The sequence below is a fragment of the Engystomops pustulosus genome, chromosome 1, assembly GCF_040894005.1.
Source record: "Engystomops pustulosus chromosome 1, aEngPut4.maternal, whole genome shotgun sequence".
NCBI lineage: Eukaryota > Metazoa > Chordata > Amphibia > Anura > Leptodactylidae > Engystomops > Engystomops pustulosus.
Genome location: NC_092411.1, coordinates 109,067,363 through 109,085,211, shown reverse-complemented (window position 1 = coordinate 109,085,211; position 17,849 = coordinate 109,067,363). Strand labels below are relative to the sequence as shown.

At 35.3% G+C, this 17,849-nt stretch overlaps 1 protein-coding gene across 4 annotated transcripts in view; it reads left to right on the top strand.

Annotated features, from left to right (window-relative positions):
* Window positions 1-17,849, top strand: part of AOPEP (aminopeptidase O (putative)) — a 304,550-nt gene that overhangs the window by 265,628 nt on the left and 21,073 nt on the right. For all 4 annotated transcript variants that reach the window (XM_072150843.1, XM_072150844.1, XM_072150841.1 and 1 more), the window contains one exon: window positions 16,248-16,364. In XM_072150843.1, coding sequence (XP_072006944.1) covers window positions 16,248-16,364 — 117 coding nt within the window. The remainder of the gene's footprint in view (window positions 1-16,247; window positions 16,365-17,849) is intronic.

Below are 17,849 nucleotides of genomic sequence, written 5' to 3'. Positions count from 1 at the left end.
CACAGTAGTACTCTGTCTGTTTTAATCTGTAGTAGAAATGTTACATAAAATCACTTTCTACCTATCCCCGGAATGTATGCTTTCAATAAGTATAGCTGATTGATGCTTTTTATAGACCTTGCACTCCTTGAGTACTCACACTATTTTCCACGGATTACTTTACAGACATTAGCTAATACGACTTTCTCCTCCTCGCTGCATAGTCTTCTGTAAAAGGTCTGATTCAAAGAACATTTCAAAACAGTAATGTGCGCTGCTTAGTGGCAAAGAGTCGCTCAATACTTACTACATTTTTGCTGTAATTTATATCTAACTCATTATCGTGTATAGATTATTTCTACCTGAAATGTAATATGATACAAGCCTCATCCTTGTATAAATACAGTATAAATAAATAATTTTAGTATTTCATTCTGCTTGAATACAGAATTAAAACAGAGCACAGCCTCGTGTTTCTACACAAATGTCGAAAAACTCTACAGTATATCTATCATGTTATAGAGCAGGAGGGTTCAAGCACATTCATATAATGGTTCATTTTGTGCTAAATAATTTAGTTGAACTTGTTATGTACTCATATAGATCTGTGCTCATTGTTGATTTAGGAGTCCAGGGGCTGCTTATATGGTGTATTTCTATAGACATATAGGGAATGTTGTCAATAAATAATTAAAACTTCCTTCTAACATCAGAATCAGAAGAGCTATTATGTCAAATGGAAAGGAGGTGTCCATATTATGAAAAAAAAAAAAAAAAACTTCCACTGAGTCTTCTTAATACACTACCTCTGTAGCTACAAGCATCTGTATCTCATTTTATTAATTGCACATGAAACAACTTAATTCTAACCTATAGCCACAGTATTAGGACAGGTCTATACAAGGACAGCTTAACAAGTAGAGCAGGGTGGAGCAGCACAATGAAAATGGAGGATCCATTCCTCAAAGGTGGATGCATGCCTCAAGCAAACACGACTCCAGAGCTATGTTCAAATCCAGAAAGATGCATAGAAGCAGCACCTCCAAGTAATTTCCACTGATGCAGAATACAAAGTACAAGTGCAGCGTTTAAGCTCCTCAGTGGAGCCGTTTGAAACATTGCACTTGCACTTTGTATTCTGCACAATGGGAGTATGAACAGATTAAATTACTGCTGCTTCTATATAACAGTATAACGAAGTATTGTTCATGTCCCCCCAACACTCACACCACAGGATCATCACTAGATCAGAAGTGTCAAAGGTAAAACTGTTCTAGTTGCCAATGGAAACCAACAGAGCTCAGCTTTTATTTAATAAACAGCTGTGGGAAAATGAAAGCTAAGCTCTGATTTATTGGTTGCCAGTGGCAACTAAAACTATTCACTCATGGGTCGTGTGGATGATAGTTTCCTATTTGAACCCTATTTTTCATTTTAACAAAAATCTATTTTTTTATTGTCTTCTCTAAAATGCAAACAATTAACAGATTGTATTGTCAGGATAGCAGCAAAATAATTCTGACGTTTCTCTATTGTTCTCCTGCAATGGCCACTGTTTAGTCTCTGACTCATGTATAATTTAATGTCAGCCTTAACATTTCTAGCTGTCTGATAATGTACCACTCTACAGTATATGTATCACTTCCTGTAACTAGGCTTTAGATGTGTTTTGGACATGTAATATTTGGACATAAAGAATGTCAACAATTCTCTTTATTGAAACTGTAATGTATCTCTTTAAGAACACAGAAGCATAAATCAGGTTGTGGGATTCCTGGCATGTGGGATCTTGTGTGCTCTCAGTCTGGCTTGAGTAATCCCAGAAGGGACAGGTACAAATCATACTAATGAGCTTCACCGTAAATATAAATTTTGCTTCTGTCTTGCACTTAACTCTGAGAATTTCCTACATGTGTTCCTCAAATCATTGGTTCCACTAAATAGTTTTTAGTTCAGCTAATACAAGTCTTTGTTCTTTATTTTGGGACATTAAAAAAAAACCTGTTCAGATATTTGTAAAAACATGCATCATTGAGTGGAAATACTTAATCAAACATGCATACTATAAATATCTACATACTCTATAGTGACCACTACTATATAATCAATTGACAATAAGGAGAGTGTTAGTGGGTGGGGCAACAGCTGTGTGAATGATGACACTTGTGTATATTCTGCTGCATCATCCTCTATAATGCTATAACTATCAAAAAAGACTGCAAATATTAATCTATAGCACCTATGTTGCACTCCAGCATTATTGGAACCATTGAGATTACATATTTTTTAATTGTTATAACTTTGGAATGAAGAAACAAGGATAATAAGTCAGGTAATTAAATGTGGTATACTCTATATCAATAGGAAGATGATAAATATACAGCAAAGTTTAGTAACTCCTTAAAGGAAACCTACCATTTAGAATGGCAGGGGTAAGCTGTAAGTACCGAGCACCAGCTCAGGGTGAGCTGGTGCCGGTACTTACTTTCGTTAGTGTTATAAACCGCGGTATCGCGGTTTTAACACTTTTTAAACTTTAGAGCAGGAGAGGCGGTCACGTGCAGCGCCGAAGCCTAATCTGGTCTAGAGTTTAAAAAGTGTTAAAACCGCGATGCCGGGGTTTTGCATATGCAGTGTTAACTGCACGTACCTGCTTCCTTGTTCCTGATTGACAGGTCTTACTGCCACATAGCCATTTCCTTATGGAATTAGCACTTGGGGACCTTCAACTATTCAACTACAGACATAAACCGCTCCCTTTTCTTTCACTTTCAGGGGCAGTAGGAAGTCTTACACAATCCCTTCCTGGAACATTGAGAGATTTAGAGACAAACACACATGGTGGTTTTGTGACTCAGCGCTGCTAAATTATTAACCACTCCCTCAAAAAAGTGGGGGGTGAGAGAGAACTGGCTCTATGAAGAGAAATCAAGCACATGCTGCATCAGGAATTCTATTCAAAGAGTCACATGTCTTAACCCAGGGGGGCTGGGTTAACATCGAGGAGGTGGGATATACAGACTGTATACTGCAGCTCCATTCCTCCATGACTGGAACAGAGGATATCAATGAAAGTCTTTCTCATAAGTATTCTGGTTCCAATACCATGGATAGAGGCATCAGTGGAACATGTGTATAGACATCAAAAAGGTACTGTGTGGTTTGTGGTTGGGGGATTCCCTGGTGACAGGTCCTCTTTAAAGTACATCTCGCAGCAGATATATTGATGATAGACTCCTATAACTTACCCATTCATTTTCTCATCTTATTTATTAAGGCATTTTATTACATCCTGGAACAGAGGCATTCTGGGAAAATAGAGTCATACTAAATATGCAAATGAGGCAGAGGCTCTCGCCAACGCACCTCTATGCTTCTCGGGCTAATTTATTCACACTCTCACACTTTAATTTAAGCGAGTCCCTCCCAAGAATTGCTGACTGTCTGCAATTTTAGTCTGCAATTTTCACGCATGCAAACTGAGACTTTCCTTGTGCATCCGCTTTTCTATCGAGCCGAGTAAAAAAAATAGTTTGTAAATGATAGAGGTGTAAAATAACATAAAGCAACATATACCAATATGTTATGCCTCTACTGACGAACATTACTATTGAGGCTATTAGTTTAAGAAAATGTTCCCTCTTCTAACGTGGCTAACCCCACAAAGTTGCCGTCTTGAAGCTGCTATTCTTCAGTTTCAATTCCACCTGTGACAAAATACTTTTGTCTGGAATATTTTCAAGTATGCCATAAGCAGTGTGAGAGCGTCTTTGTATACAGTGTTGTACATGGTTGATTCAATGACTATGGCTGCAAAACAAGTGCTTTTCTATCTACACGCTTGACACACAGGTACTTAACATGGCTGTGTACATTATGTCCAAAGGACATTATTCTAGAAGCCTTGTGGTCTGTACAGATGCAACTTTACAAAATTAAAAGGGTTGTACGAAGTTGTATTGTTTTCCCCAATTCTCCAGGATAGGGTTAAACAATCTGATTAGTGAGCGTCACAACTACTGGGACCCCCAGCAATCACCAATGGTTTTTCAGCAGATTACAAGAACTGGGAACTAATTGAATCAAGCACCATGTTGGGCATAATTCACTGTCCATAAGCGTTCTGGAGATGTCCAAGCTCTGTAGTTTCTGACTCTCCCATAGTATTGAGTGTAGTGTCAGGATCTACAGCTTCATTCAATTAGTGAGAATGGTTAAGATCACCAGTCAGATTGTTATCCACTATCTTTTGGATAGGACATAACATATAACTTGTCAGAACTCCTTTCAGCTCTGTTTCCTTGTTCTTTTTAGGAAAATGATAATTTCTCATGGCAAACTTTCCAAACAAGCCTTAACAAGGTGAATGTTTTACTTTTGGCTGCCACTTGCTAACTTAATCGAATCAGTAAGAATGTTCTTAATTTTAAACGCCCTGCTTCATTCAAAAGTTACAACAAAATGCTGTCTTCAGCAGATTTTTAATAATAATTCCTTTATTTATATAGCGCACACAGATTACGCAGCACTACACAGAGCTTACCAAATCAGTCCCTGTCCCCAATGGGGCTCACAATCTAATCAACTTACCAGTATGTTTTGGAGTGTGGGAGGAAACTGGAGGACGTAGATGAAAACCCGCACAAACACGGAGAGAACATACTTTGCAGATATTGACCCTGGGAATTTATATTTAAATACCTTTGATCCATCTAGCACAATTATTGCTGTAGTGTATGAATGGGTATAACTGGCATCTTTTTCATGCTCCATTTCTTCCTAATTGATATTTCCTACAACGTAGAAATTAAAACATAACACACATGTTTCAAATAAAACTTTATAAGTAACCATATGTTACTTATGAGAGTATCAATCCAGTGTGCTTTTAATATGGTTAAGCAAAAGTTTAAAACCACTAAAAGTTTTTGTAATCCCAGTTGTATATTTTTTTTCTTTATTTAAAAAAAAAAAATTAAATTCACCTTCATTTGAAGGGAAAGATACCAAAGGAGTGGCTGTGGCATAAGTCATGATAAAACTGGCTTACTTATCAGAACAAAATTTTGCAACAATGATTAAGGACTTGGCATGAGCTATCAACATTGAATGTGCAAGTCTGTGTTGTGAGGTAGAGGTCACTGTGGAAGGCAGCTTTATATGGCTATGTCTGGCTGTGTCCTTGCAGATGCACATTTTGAAGAGTTCATGTTACCGGTAATGAATAAATTATTCAACAAGTTGTAAGAAGCTTCCTTTGATTTTCCTTTTTGTAAAAAATGATATAAAATTAGATTGTTTTTTTTTGTGTACTATTTCATTTCCATCTATTTGCTTTTAGATATTCTAATATTTAATTTGTTTAAATTATAGAATATATAATAAGAAAATATTGCATTAATACATAAAAAGGAGTATTTTGAGGCAGTATGAACTTTTAATTGAATTATTGCTATTTTTAAATTAACACTAAAAGCTTCATAAAATAAAGCATAAACAATTGTTTGGCTCCATACCCTACCACTGCATGTCTCAAGGTCACAAGGATATGTAATGTAAGAAAAAAAGTTGTGCACCAAGAGAGCTTGACAGAGCAGGGCACAAGGTGCTTATCAGTCCATACTACAGAGCTATAGTGACTATAAACTATATGTAGCCTTTAAGAAGTGATTAAATACATCTGTTTCAAATATTGTTGTAGTTATAATCATTTTTTCGAGAGAGACAAAAAAGGGTAAAATAAACTGACAGCTTAATTGGAGTCTTTTACTTAAAAATTATGCAAGAAAAAACTGTTAGCTCACCAGCTAAGGGACTTAAACACAACTACAAACATATCTTGTATTCGTTCTATTTTGTTAGAGTTATAGTTGCTGAAAAAACTAATTTCCTCTGCCTGTACGGTATTATACATTTTTATTTACAGATGTCACACATAAAAAGTACTTTGTGAGGAAACTGATCCGTTATCCATTTAATTTTAAGTTTGGTGCCTGAAGGAGTAGAAGCCATGAAACTTGTGGAGCCAGGCCCTTAGCATGTTCTGCTACTGACTGAGCTACTCCCTTCCTATTTTCCCCCTTGGGGTGCAAAGTCCTGTAAAAGGCAATGTCTGCTGATTAAGAACAACTGGCAAGAAGAAGAATGAGGTGAAATGGGAACGTAGAGGCTTCAGATTCCGCTGGGAGGGTGTGTTTCAGGGAGAAAATGAGTCACAATGTATATCTGAGTCATAGAAATCCAAAGCTGTTTTTAGCAGACTTTCATTGCTAAATTGCTAAATACATCTGACACACATACAACATTTTTATTTTATGTCTGTGAGGGACAAAGCCCCTGTCTGCAAGACCAAGTGTGTATAACACAAAAAGCAACACGGGCCACATGATGGCTCACTAATCCAGTAAATAGATACCAACAATCTGCACCAGAACAAAAGCTCCAGACAAGAGTCCAGTCTTTAGCCCATTGCTTCAGTCCCCACTGTAGTAACTCAGAGCAGCATAGAACATAGGTATGAGGATTCTGCATAATAAGAGGACGTGGCAAAGATGAGGAAAAAAATTGTCTTGTTGGTCATTGAATTAAAGTCCAAATGTATAAAGTAATTTCTAATATGCATAGAGACCTATGTCTAGATGCTCATATGCTCATACACAGACATCTTTTTATGTAGCATCCCTATTTATAGACTGTAATTAATATTATTTAGCTTAGAGAAGGCAAATGGCAAAAAAAACGGATTTTCAGTTCATTGACAAGCCACTGTTTGTTGATGTAAGTATTTATGTGGACTCATGAAAACATCAGTAAAGTCAGAATATAAAGAAAAAAAGCTAATTTTTCACTCCACTGAGCATGCTTTGTTATGGGTTTCTAAATTCTGTTATTGTTTTTAATGGGTCCTTCTCTGGGTTTGCCAATTATAATTACAATAATTCACATTTGTGTTGTCAGCGGTAATTTTAAGAAAGGATCAAAAAAGGAATATATATATATATCGCTATTAGACATTACAATTTTCTTCTCTTAAACTGCAGCATTTTTGCAAAAATGGAACATCTGTATTCTGGTTATGATTGCTTTAAAAACAGGAAAAGCATTTTTTTGTTTTATGATAAGCCACTTGGTACCATGTAATTATAAACTGGAGTTTCATGTCACGGTCTTAGCTTATATAGTCCCTAATAAACTGCAGGCTTTTACTTGGCAAAGGATCTGAAGGACATAACATGTTTTTCCCCTGTGGATATAAGGGGATAGCCTTCAAAATCAAAATATACTAAGGCTTTAGCCAGCGTTGATGTGGTACTCCTTTAATCCTTTGTTGCGGAAATTCTTATGAGGTTACAGAAGTTCTGATAAAGCAATACTTCATATCAAAGTTGCACATTATTCTCCTAGTAGACCTTGTGTCCTGCTTTAGCTTTCAGGAGCAGTAGGGTTAACATGAGAATGAAATCTTTTCATTAATGTAATTACATGGTGAGAGTTGATGGCTCAGAGAACAAAGTCTTTAGACACTGTTATAATAATGGGAACTATAGGGTGGAAAATTTAAACCTGTGAAGGCTTTTTTTGTGAAGGTGGGGCAGGTTCAATTCTATGAAGTGATTGGTCTGATGTAAAGGGAGTGGACACCTGTCCTGACAGCAGAGCACAATATTGTGCCGACATGAAAGGTATAACCAGGTGAGAGCAATTCAGGTGAGAACAAACGCATAGGCAGAAATTCTATTTTTGTCCACATCTAAGCAACGTTTCTGTCTTTCTACAGGATAAGGTAACTTCACTCTGTGCTTTAATGGCTATAGCTAAATCTTCTATGTATTGAAGGCAGGAAACACATTTACTTAGTGTTAATTGTTAATCTTCTCACCGGTGAAACATCCTCTATGTTAACCTCCTAGGCAATGATAACACTATTGTTTTTCTAACCTGTTGCTATGTTTTTCAAATTGAAGGTCAATTTTGGATTCTTGATTTTTATTTCTGTCTTTTGTAAATCATATAGATATACTTTGCAGGTTCACTATAAATGCAAACAAACAGCCATGCCTTACATGTTTATATAGGTTCATAAGTCATCTATTTATAATGTTTAAGATTTTATACTAATGGTTTGAAATGTTTGCATGCTATATGATTGTGAGTAATGTATTAAGTAATAGATTCACTATTAAAAAAGGAATAATTCATGTCTGAACCTCTGACCTTCACTGTGCAATAATGAAATGCTAATGTGTTTTCAATTTTTAAAACCGCTTCTATTATTATTCTCAAAACACAATCTAGTCTTATATTTGTTAATATATATATATTTTTTTAAGATATCTATTTCATGTTGTGCAATGTCATAATGGCATCAATAAAGGAGTGCATTGTGGAGTGGAGTGTATTTAACATAGAAACATTATAGGTGAAACATATTTCCAATACATAGTGAATAAGGAAGGAGAATACAAAAAGATAAAAAATAAGTGTGTACTCCAGGCAAAGATGAAATGTTGCCAGATGCCTGTTGCTTTGTTTGCTAGAGAGAATGACGTAAGCAGCAGAAGCTAAAGTAGTCCTTGTGGACTAACAAATAGTAGTACACCAAATGCTATATGCTTTCTGCAGAGAAGGGCCTCCTTCATAAATAGCATGTGAATGTTAGAAGAGAACGTAGTGTGATCATATGAGGGTTTGGCATCTTTACCTGTAGGAGCAGCCCCTTTTACCATATCTGTGATTGGATGTGCCTTGTAGACCACACACATAATGTAGTGTAATAATGACACATTGTGCATAGAAAGGATTAACAAATATTGTAATGTTTAGTTTTGTGTACTTGAGGACTAGGGTGTTCCCACATAATTGCAGCTTGTTAGCCTTTCCAAAGAAGAAGTTCTTTTCCATAAGGTTATTCATACTGAGACCATTGACACTTTAAAGTAGTATATGTAATAGACTTATATAGTTTTAGTACCTCAATGTTTTAGTACCTCAATTTTTATATGCTTAATGCATTTTTAAGCCTTCTATTTAGACTGGCTACATACATTTTCTGATGAATGTACATAACATATGAATGATATACATTTACAAGATGGTTGTGGCACACTGTAAATATAGCCATCTAAACTGTTTACTGAATTATAGAGAAAATCTGTTCTTTTTTTTCTTTATATTCTGGGTGCTCCATTTTCTTCCCACATCACAAAAGCATGATGGCAGGTTCCAATAATACTGAGCATTTGTGGTAAGGAAATTGCAAGCTCCATTATGGCAGGGAATGAACTGAATGAATAAATTATATAGCTCAGCCTTTTATCTCTGCACCAAATAAAGGTGAACAAAGACTATATCAATACACATAAGCATTGTCTAACCATTGCACACTCAGAAAAAAACATAATAAGTATAAAACACAAAGAGAATTGGGCTTATATACAATTATTGTACATTATGTACAAATGTGCAGCCTCAAAGAGCAGACAGTTAATAAAGAACTTTGACAAATTTGACTGGTATAACACTAGCAAATGTTGAAAGAAAATGGTTGTTTGCAATAGGCTAAAGCAAGGATAATGTGGTAAATAATGCAATATCTTGACACGAGGGGCCTTTCCATATAGCCTAAGTTAAGGCCAGAGGTCTAACCTCTAGATTTAGCCTTTACAGAACACACATTGCTGAGTCCCACTAGTATCAATTTTAATGAAGTAGTTATTTTTGCAAATTGTTTGCAGTTGCTCTGTATCCAGTTACTGTTCATCAAAAGTATATTTCCAAGCATACTCCGTTTTCATATGCTTAAATCATGTGACCAAGCAAAGTAGATTAATGTCAACCTACCATTCAATAGGTGGGGAGGGTGGGGGGTCCGAAGACTTCCTGCATTGGAAAAGTTGGGCAAAAAGAATGGCTACTAGGAGCATAGCTAGTGGATGGAAACTTAGGCATATGCTTTAAGAACTGGTTGCAAGGCCAGAGCCATCAAGACACCACTTTGCCTGGTCCATGAATACTGGGTGAAGGTAATGTACTGACTCTTTGCACCTAGTAAAGGTAGGTACAGCTACTATATATATATATATATATATATATATATATATATATATATATACACAAATAACTTACTGTAGATGACTAAACTCAATCATCAGAAGGCATAAGTCCCGCGTTGGAGAATGAAGCTCTTTGTTACTGGCATTGTAAAATATATCAATTCATTTTATTACCAGGCATTAACAACTGTTACCAGTCTGTTAGTGTAAATTATTAGTAAAGACAACTTTGAAGGCTAACTGAACAGAAGCTTAGAACATCTGCATAGCATGGAGTAACCAATAGTCTGTCTATGTTTAAGGCTAGCGGCATTTTAAACTAATGGAAAATACTTTCTGGGCTAGTTTTAACATGATGTGGTGTTTTTTATTTTCATATACTTTTTTTTCTACTTCTATCTGTTCTTTTATGATATTTGAAAGTGTATAATAAATTTATATTTATATTCCCACAATTGTGTTAATCTTATAGCTGAATCTTTAAATATAGAAGCATAATAATTGTAATGATTTAGAGAAGCAATATAGACCTATGAAGAATTGCATATGCAGCCCATTGACTTGATTAAATGCCTCCTTGGATCTATTTGTGGGCAGGCTGAGGCTCGAGTGGTTTGTCCATGTAAACTTCTTATTGCTGATATATTTGTAAATCACAATGATAATATGAGATTGAGATTAATGAGTATTTGCAGAAAGGTTTAACTTTGAAGTCAACGAACCATAAAATGAAATTTGGTGTCTGCCTAAGGGATACGTTGTACTTGCATTCCAATCCAGACACTACTTGGAAACTACAGCTTATACTTGTCTTCAGTCAGACGTCCCTTGTCCTGGAATATATACTAAATTGATTTCAAAAGACTGTCTATGGAGATGGAGGAAAAAATTACTGACAAAACATAAAAACCTGTTCATGTATACAAAATATCACTTTTTGAAAATATATATATATATATAAAATGAATGATATTCCCCTCAGTGTTGTACTCAAGTGAAGTACACAAGCATGTCAGGAACATTTCTCATTTTGAACAGACATCCTTTAAAATAACAAATTAATTAATTAATACACGCATATAGATTTCGAACAATTTAATTATTACCAAAATGTTTCACTTTGTTTAAATTTGGTCTCATTAAACATAAAATGAAGCTTTGCTATCTATAGCTGAAAGAAGCAATATCAAAGTAAACTGTCATAGTACATTTCTTATTGGCCCTTCTTCTCTTCAACTGAAAACTTCAGATATTTGTAACGCTAAACTTAAGAGCATTGGTTGGGTGTGATACCTTAATGTGTGATGTACAGCACTTTTTCAGCTTAAAGAAAAGTAAACCTGAATTTTTTACTTGCCATATGATTTAACAGTGATCACTGCAGATGTGTCATTTTCCTGGAATTTTGATGCAAGAATCTATGCAGATTTTTTCATTTTCTTTCCTCCTTGTTCCTGTTTTCTATATATTGTATAATCACTGCTTATTTAAAAGGAATAAGGAACAGAGATTATGAACAAAATGTATAACTGTATAAATACAAAGGATCTTTTTATCTTGATAAGTACATTTACGATTTTAGGGCTGCTGCTTGAACTATGGATCAGGGATGGATAAACAGAATTAAAGTGTGTATGCGATTTTATTTTTGGGTCATTTGTGCCAGAAGATCTTTGGACAACTTTATGTTGCCAATACTTTAATGTATAAGTGAATTTTGTACATTTGTAAACCACAATTTCTGATAGGGGTTCATACATGGCAGATTTAACCCTTTCACGACCCGTGACGTAATAGAACATCACAGGTTGGCTGCAGGTGAATGGAGAGGGCTCACGGGCTGTAGCCGGTAAGGCTGGCACCAATCGCAAGTGTTATCCCGCACAACGCCGCCAGCAAAGCTGCCTGCGGCTTCAAAAAGATGTTGTTGGAGATCGTCAATCCCCGTGACGTCATTGGGGAGCGGTGATCCCTTCCCATGACGACCTCTGTTCTTCCGAAGACCTGAGGCTGTCTTGTTTCAATCCATTTATTACATGAGGAGGAAAATCTCACTGTATTGTGGCAGTATATGGTAGGATCAATCGGACAACCTTGGGTTAAAGTACCCTAGAGAGTCTGAAAAATAGTAAAAGTAAAAATTAAAAGTTTTTTATAAAAAATTTATAATAAAAAAAGTAAAAATTCAAATCACCCCCTTTTCCTAGAACTGATATAAATAAACAGTAAACATCACAAACACAATAAAATGTATAAAATAAAAAAATATATAAAAAATTTTTTTTAAAAGTGATCAAAAGGTCGTACAGTCCTAAAATTGGTAGCATTGAAAACTTCATAAAACTGCAAAAAGATACCACCCACAGCTCTGTACACCAAAGTATAAAAAAGTTATTAGCGCCAGAAGATAGCAAAATGAAAAAAAAATTCTACACAAGTTTTTAATTTTTGTAAATGTATGAAAACATTATACAAATTTGGTATCCCCGTGATCGTACCGACCCAAAGAATAAAGTAGACATGTCATTTGTGGCTCACAGTGAAAGCTGTAAAGTCCAAGCCTACAACAAAACACTGCAAATAACAAATTTCACTGCATTTGAATTTTTTTTCCCTCTTCCCAGTACATGGCATGGAAGAATAAATACCATTACTATGAAATGCAATTTGTTACGCAGAAACAAGCCATTAAAGGGTTAAATATCTGTGACTGCCCTGCACACCTGACACGAACATGCTCAATATGCTGTAGAAATTTCCTTTACCCCCTTTTAGGTAGATAAAACATTATAGCAGAACATCCACCATCTGTGAACCTGTCTGTGCAGGTAAAGATTTTTTTAAGACCTTTTTGCAGTGAATGCTTATAAGGCTATATGTTTTAGTGATCAGGTGACAATTCACATTTACATGTAAAACCAATACATTCTGTATTTTTTCACATCGCAATAATGTATGACTCTTTATAAAAGATCAATATAGCCAAAGTTGCAAGATGTGTCATCTCAGGAGATTCCACCTGGCAGTCTGACTCCTTTTACCAGTGTTTGGTTTTATTTTTGGCAGCTAATAGTCTGACACGACTATACATATGGGATGATGATTGGTCGACATAGATACATATAGCCTCATGGTGGTATGCAAGTGCTTTTTATACTACATAGGGAACATTTCATGCTACTTTTTAATGTTCTCTTTTCTCCTTTTGAATCCAGTATAAACAGTTCTCACTGTAGTAACTTGGATAAATATAGCAGAGAACCCTTTTCTGGTAGAAGAAGATCCGTAAGCATTTCTTAACCATTTTTGGAAAGAATTGATCTATCTAAACTATGAGAAAGAGGGAGGCAGTGTCTGTAAATTGAAGTGACATCATATGTATTACTCCCATTGATCCGCTTTTAGACTACAGGCAGGATAAAAGGAAATGGCATCAGGGAGGAAGTATGCCTCATTTAGGCACAGATCCCAGCGTGATAATGGAGTAATAATAGAAAACACGCCAGTATCAATCGCTCGCTGCATTAGTCCACAGCACATTTTCTCTCAGAGGAGGATTTCAATACCCTCATTGAAGTGCAGCCTGAACCAAATTGGATATTCAGCATGCCAGCTGTAGTGCGATGTGTATGATCTCTACTTCTGGGTTGGAGCATGGGATGTTCAAGTGCAGAATTATGTCACAGTTCATGCCTGTGGAAAGGTCAGTATTCATCTAGTGCAGACGTGGAACCTGCTATTAATTGTCCTGTAATGTATAGATTGACAGATCATGCCTGGGGCTTGTGGGTGGTCTTGCTATTTTTTTTTGCTTTGAGGCAGATGGGCTGTGTCCGGCAACCACAAGTTTTTCTTCTTGTATGTTGGAGGGCGGTTTCTTTAACTTTCAGATGGTTTCAGTTCTCTGCACAAATGCCAGGTCAAATTTCCTGTATAAACGTCACACATTTACATGCTCAAAGATGTAGCTGGAATATTACAAATTATTTAAATGATATGTTTAAAGTTTACATTTTTATGGGTTGGTTACACCGAAAATCACCCTGTAACACTATGGTATCTTAGTTGATTTTATGACACTCAACAGGCATGCAACAGGTATAGCTATTCATTAATGATAACGATGTTGCTTGAGACTGAATTAATGCAGGAATATTTTTTTTTTAAAAATATAGATTACATTAGTTATAGTTGTACACATATTGCTAACAAATGCAAGTAATTTGCAAGAATATTATATTTCTTGAACAATTGTTTTCTTTATTTTTCTACTTGACATTATAGTTTTCAAAATTTTCTACATTTCTTAAACCTTTTCAAAATTCTTTTGTGAAAACCGGTAACAATAAAATGTATTCAGTAATGCTGTTAGATTCCATTCAGTGGAATTGCATGAAGACATGACGCAAGTGTTTTTTGTTGTTTTTTTTTTTTTTTTAGAAAGCATGATATAAAGTATTTATTCGCAGTTAATACATTTATTGACTTGCAGCATTATTATAATAAAGTCTCACACTATTATGCTTGGTAACCCTTGTGATTAATATCTTGCAAATTTCTTCAACGTGTAATTTTTGTGTGCTTGTGGCTCCTATATTGTAATTCCTCACGAAAATAAATACATAACTTATTTGCACTTTGCAACACTTTTTAACTTGTGATACACATGAGCACTTAGAAGTGATTTGTATTTTGGAAATGCAGAACTTCTTTAACTGGTTAAGGTTTATTCTGAGCAAAATAATTTTTTTTTAATATTACATTTTCTGTATCACCCCTTCATCATAATAGACTGTAAACGTGTGCGAGCAGGGCCCTCATACCTATCGTTTCATCTTGCAATATTATTGCTTTGTACTGTCTTATTATATATGCACCCCATGATTTCTAAAGCACTGCAATTACGATAGTCCTATATAAATAAAGATGTCATATTATTATATTATACATCCTGCAGTAGTATGTTATTGTAAATGAATTAGTCCATTTTATGTTTTAATTTTAAAACTGGTATTAAAAAAACAGTATTTTGGAAAAAAGCTATAAATGTGCCACCTATGTGACAGGAGTTCTTTATATTGGAAAATGTGTTATCAGATATCAAATTCTTTACATACACTAGGCACATCTGGTCTCAACTGCACACCTATAACATTTGCTTCTTGATATGTTATACCTGCAATTTATGAGATGAAATGACTCTGTTCCTAGAGGGCAGAACTTTAACAATAGGGTTGCAAACTGAAACACCTTCAGTGAAAAGAAAATGGTCTATAATTCTAGTGTCTGCTGTGACGGTAAGATAATATATATATGGCCTGAGGACAGCCATTGTTGTTCCAAAGGTTTTAGCTGTCGTAGTCTGTCTACCAACTGGGTAATTTATGATGAGCTCTTACACCTTTTCTGTAGAAATATAGAACATGCAGTTGGAGTAGAACATCACGTTAACCTTTCCGATCTGTAATGGATCAACTAAGACCATTGGCAAGAAACAATTGTATTTATGGGCAGCTTAGGATTTGGCTTTAAAATAGATTTGTATGTATATTGTACTTCCTTTCTTTCTGTTTGTGAGCCGTTTTCTCAGTGTAACATTTCAAAGTAAAAACATGTTCCTGTGTTTTGTTAAATTGTGACATGAATGCTCTATATGTGCGGAACGTCGGGTAGTCTTTCTAGTTCATACTAGGTTAGGCTGAGGCAAATGTGGAAAAAACCTGAACCTTATTGAAATGAATACTTTGAAAAGTATCTTTATTTGATCTATGTGTTTATCTTATGGTATAGCATACTTGTTTACAGAGAGCTGTCTCCCCGAAGATGAGGACTTGCAGATGTGCTTCCCCTAGATTTACAAGGCCTAGTGCCTTCAGTCCAAGAAACAAGTGACAAGATGCTGAGCAGTGCATGTTATGATCTAGACACTTTTAGCACTTTCCACTGATCCCAATCTTTGCATTACACACCCAACATAATATTGACAGAAGTAAAATTCACCTTTTTAATCATATACATTCAATAGCGTAACCAGCCAGCTGCATGTGTGAGTAGTGGTGAGTGATTTCCATGATATGGAATTACACTTTAGGGGTGTTGTGTTCCCAAATTGTTCCTGTAACAGATACTTTTAATGGAGTGATATGTGAATGACTTACATTAATTGTTCTGCTGATTTTAACATAAAATGTTAAAAACATATGTATATCTTTGTAGATTGTTCCAGATCAGCTGATTTTGCTTTTGGATTTGCTGTTGGAGGAGAAGAAAATATGTGGGAAGACACTGCAGTGTTTAAAGAAGACCTACAATTTGCAGGAGCAGGATGCAGAGGTGAGATCTAAATATCTGACTAATGGATATACTCTTTAATTTAGTGCTTAATATCATTTACCTGGTAATCATTGTAAAATGACAGACAAGCTGTAAGAACATATTTATTCAGCTACTTACACCCTTCATGTATGAATTCAATTGGAGAGTTCATGGTAATATTAAAGCTGAATTTATAACCAAAATATCTGATATTTTGCTGCCATGTTACTGTAGGTAACGGGTATGAATCAGCTTTTGTCTATTGCCCAGCAGAACTCTGTGATTAAATAGGGTGATAATCTTGAAAAGCAAAGTACAGAAAAACTTCCAAAAATAGTAATACATTTACCTATCTGCATTGGAATAACAAGCAAGATACTCATCTATCATACTCATCTATCCATCAAGTAAGAGATAATCATTAAAAGCATGTTTATTACTTTACACTCCTTCATACTACTTTTTGCCCTTAATACTACCATATTATCATGGTAAATATATGAACATACTTCAATCAATGTTTTTAGAGTCTTGGAGTTTTGATCATCCCTATAGGAATATTACCAATTACCATTCTTTGTTAAATCAGAACTAAAGTAATGGTGAGGGGATGCGCAGAGACCTTGTAAGGATAGATGTGGTTGTATAATGGCTCATGCTATAAAATGTGGGAGGCATAGGTGTTAGATCACATCACTTTGCTTCCCAAGTTGTCTCACAATCTCCCCAATTTCCTTAGATAGCTGTTTACCATCTCTAACCAGCTCAGAGGTGTATTCCATAAAATTGACCAATGAGTATACAGCAGGGTTTACAGTAAAGTGATGGACTTCCTTGAATTAACTTTCACTTCTTTTTATTAACAACTATACCTGGTTAAAATAGCCTCTGTTTTTATATTATTGTCAATGCAAAAACAAGACCAAAGAATGTTTCTTAGCTGGGGTCAAGAAGCTCAAATATATATGTGCTTATCAGGCCGCAGACTTTTAAAAGTAGTGTGGAAAGAGCCTGTAGTGTAATGTACTAGTAAGAACTATGTTAGGCAGTTTAGAGGGGGAAGCAGGAGTTAAACGTCTGGGCTCAGAATGAAGAACAAATAAGGCAAGGAGAGAATTTTCGAGTAACTGCTTTGGAATTTACAGATATTCTCAGGCAGTGAGTTCAGAACTGGTTCTGTCTATAACATGTGGACAGTTTGTTACAGCTTGGAATGATGTTTAATAAGAGGATGTATTTGTAGATTTATTCACGTTGCACTGTACCAGTGTTCATCCTGTTGATGCAGCTTTCTTTACGATGGTGTGATGGTGTAGTTCATTAAAGTCCTGTGCATTATAAAATTTATATGATGAATTGATGTAAAACTGTCATATTTACAAATAGAGGACAATATAAGCAGATTCAGGCTATAGCTACTTTAATTGTATGTGATTGTCCTTCTAATGGACATCAAAATATGTATTGTGCCAAGTGTTCCAAAGATTTGTTTTATTGCTTATC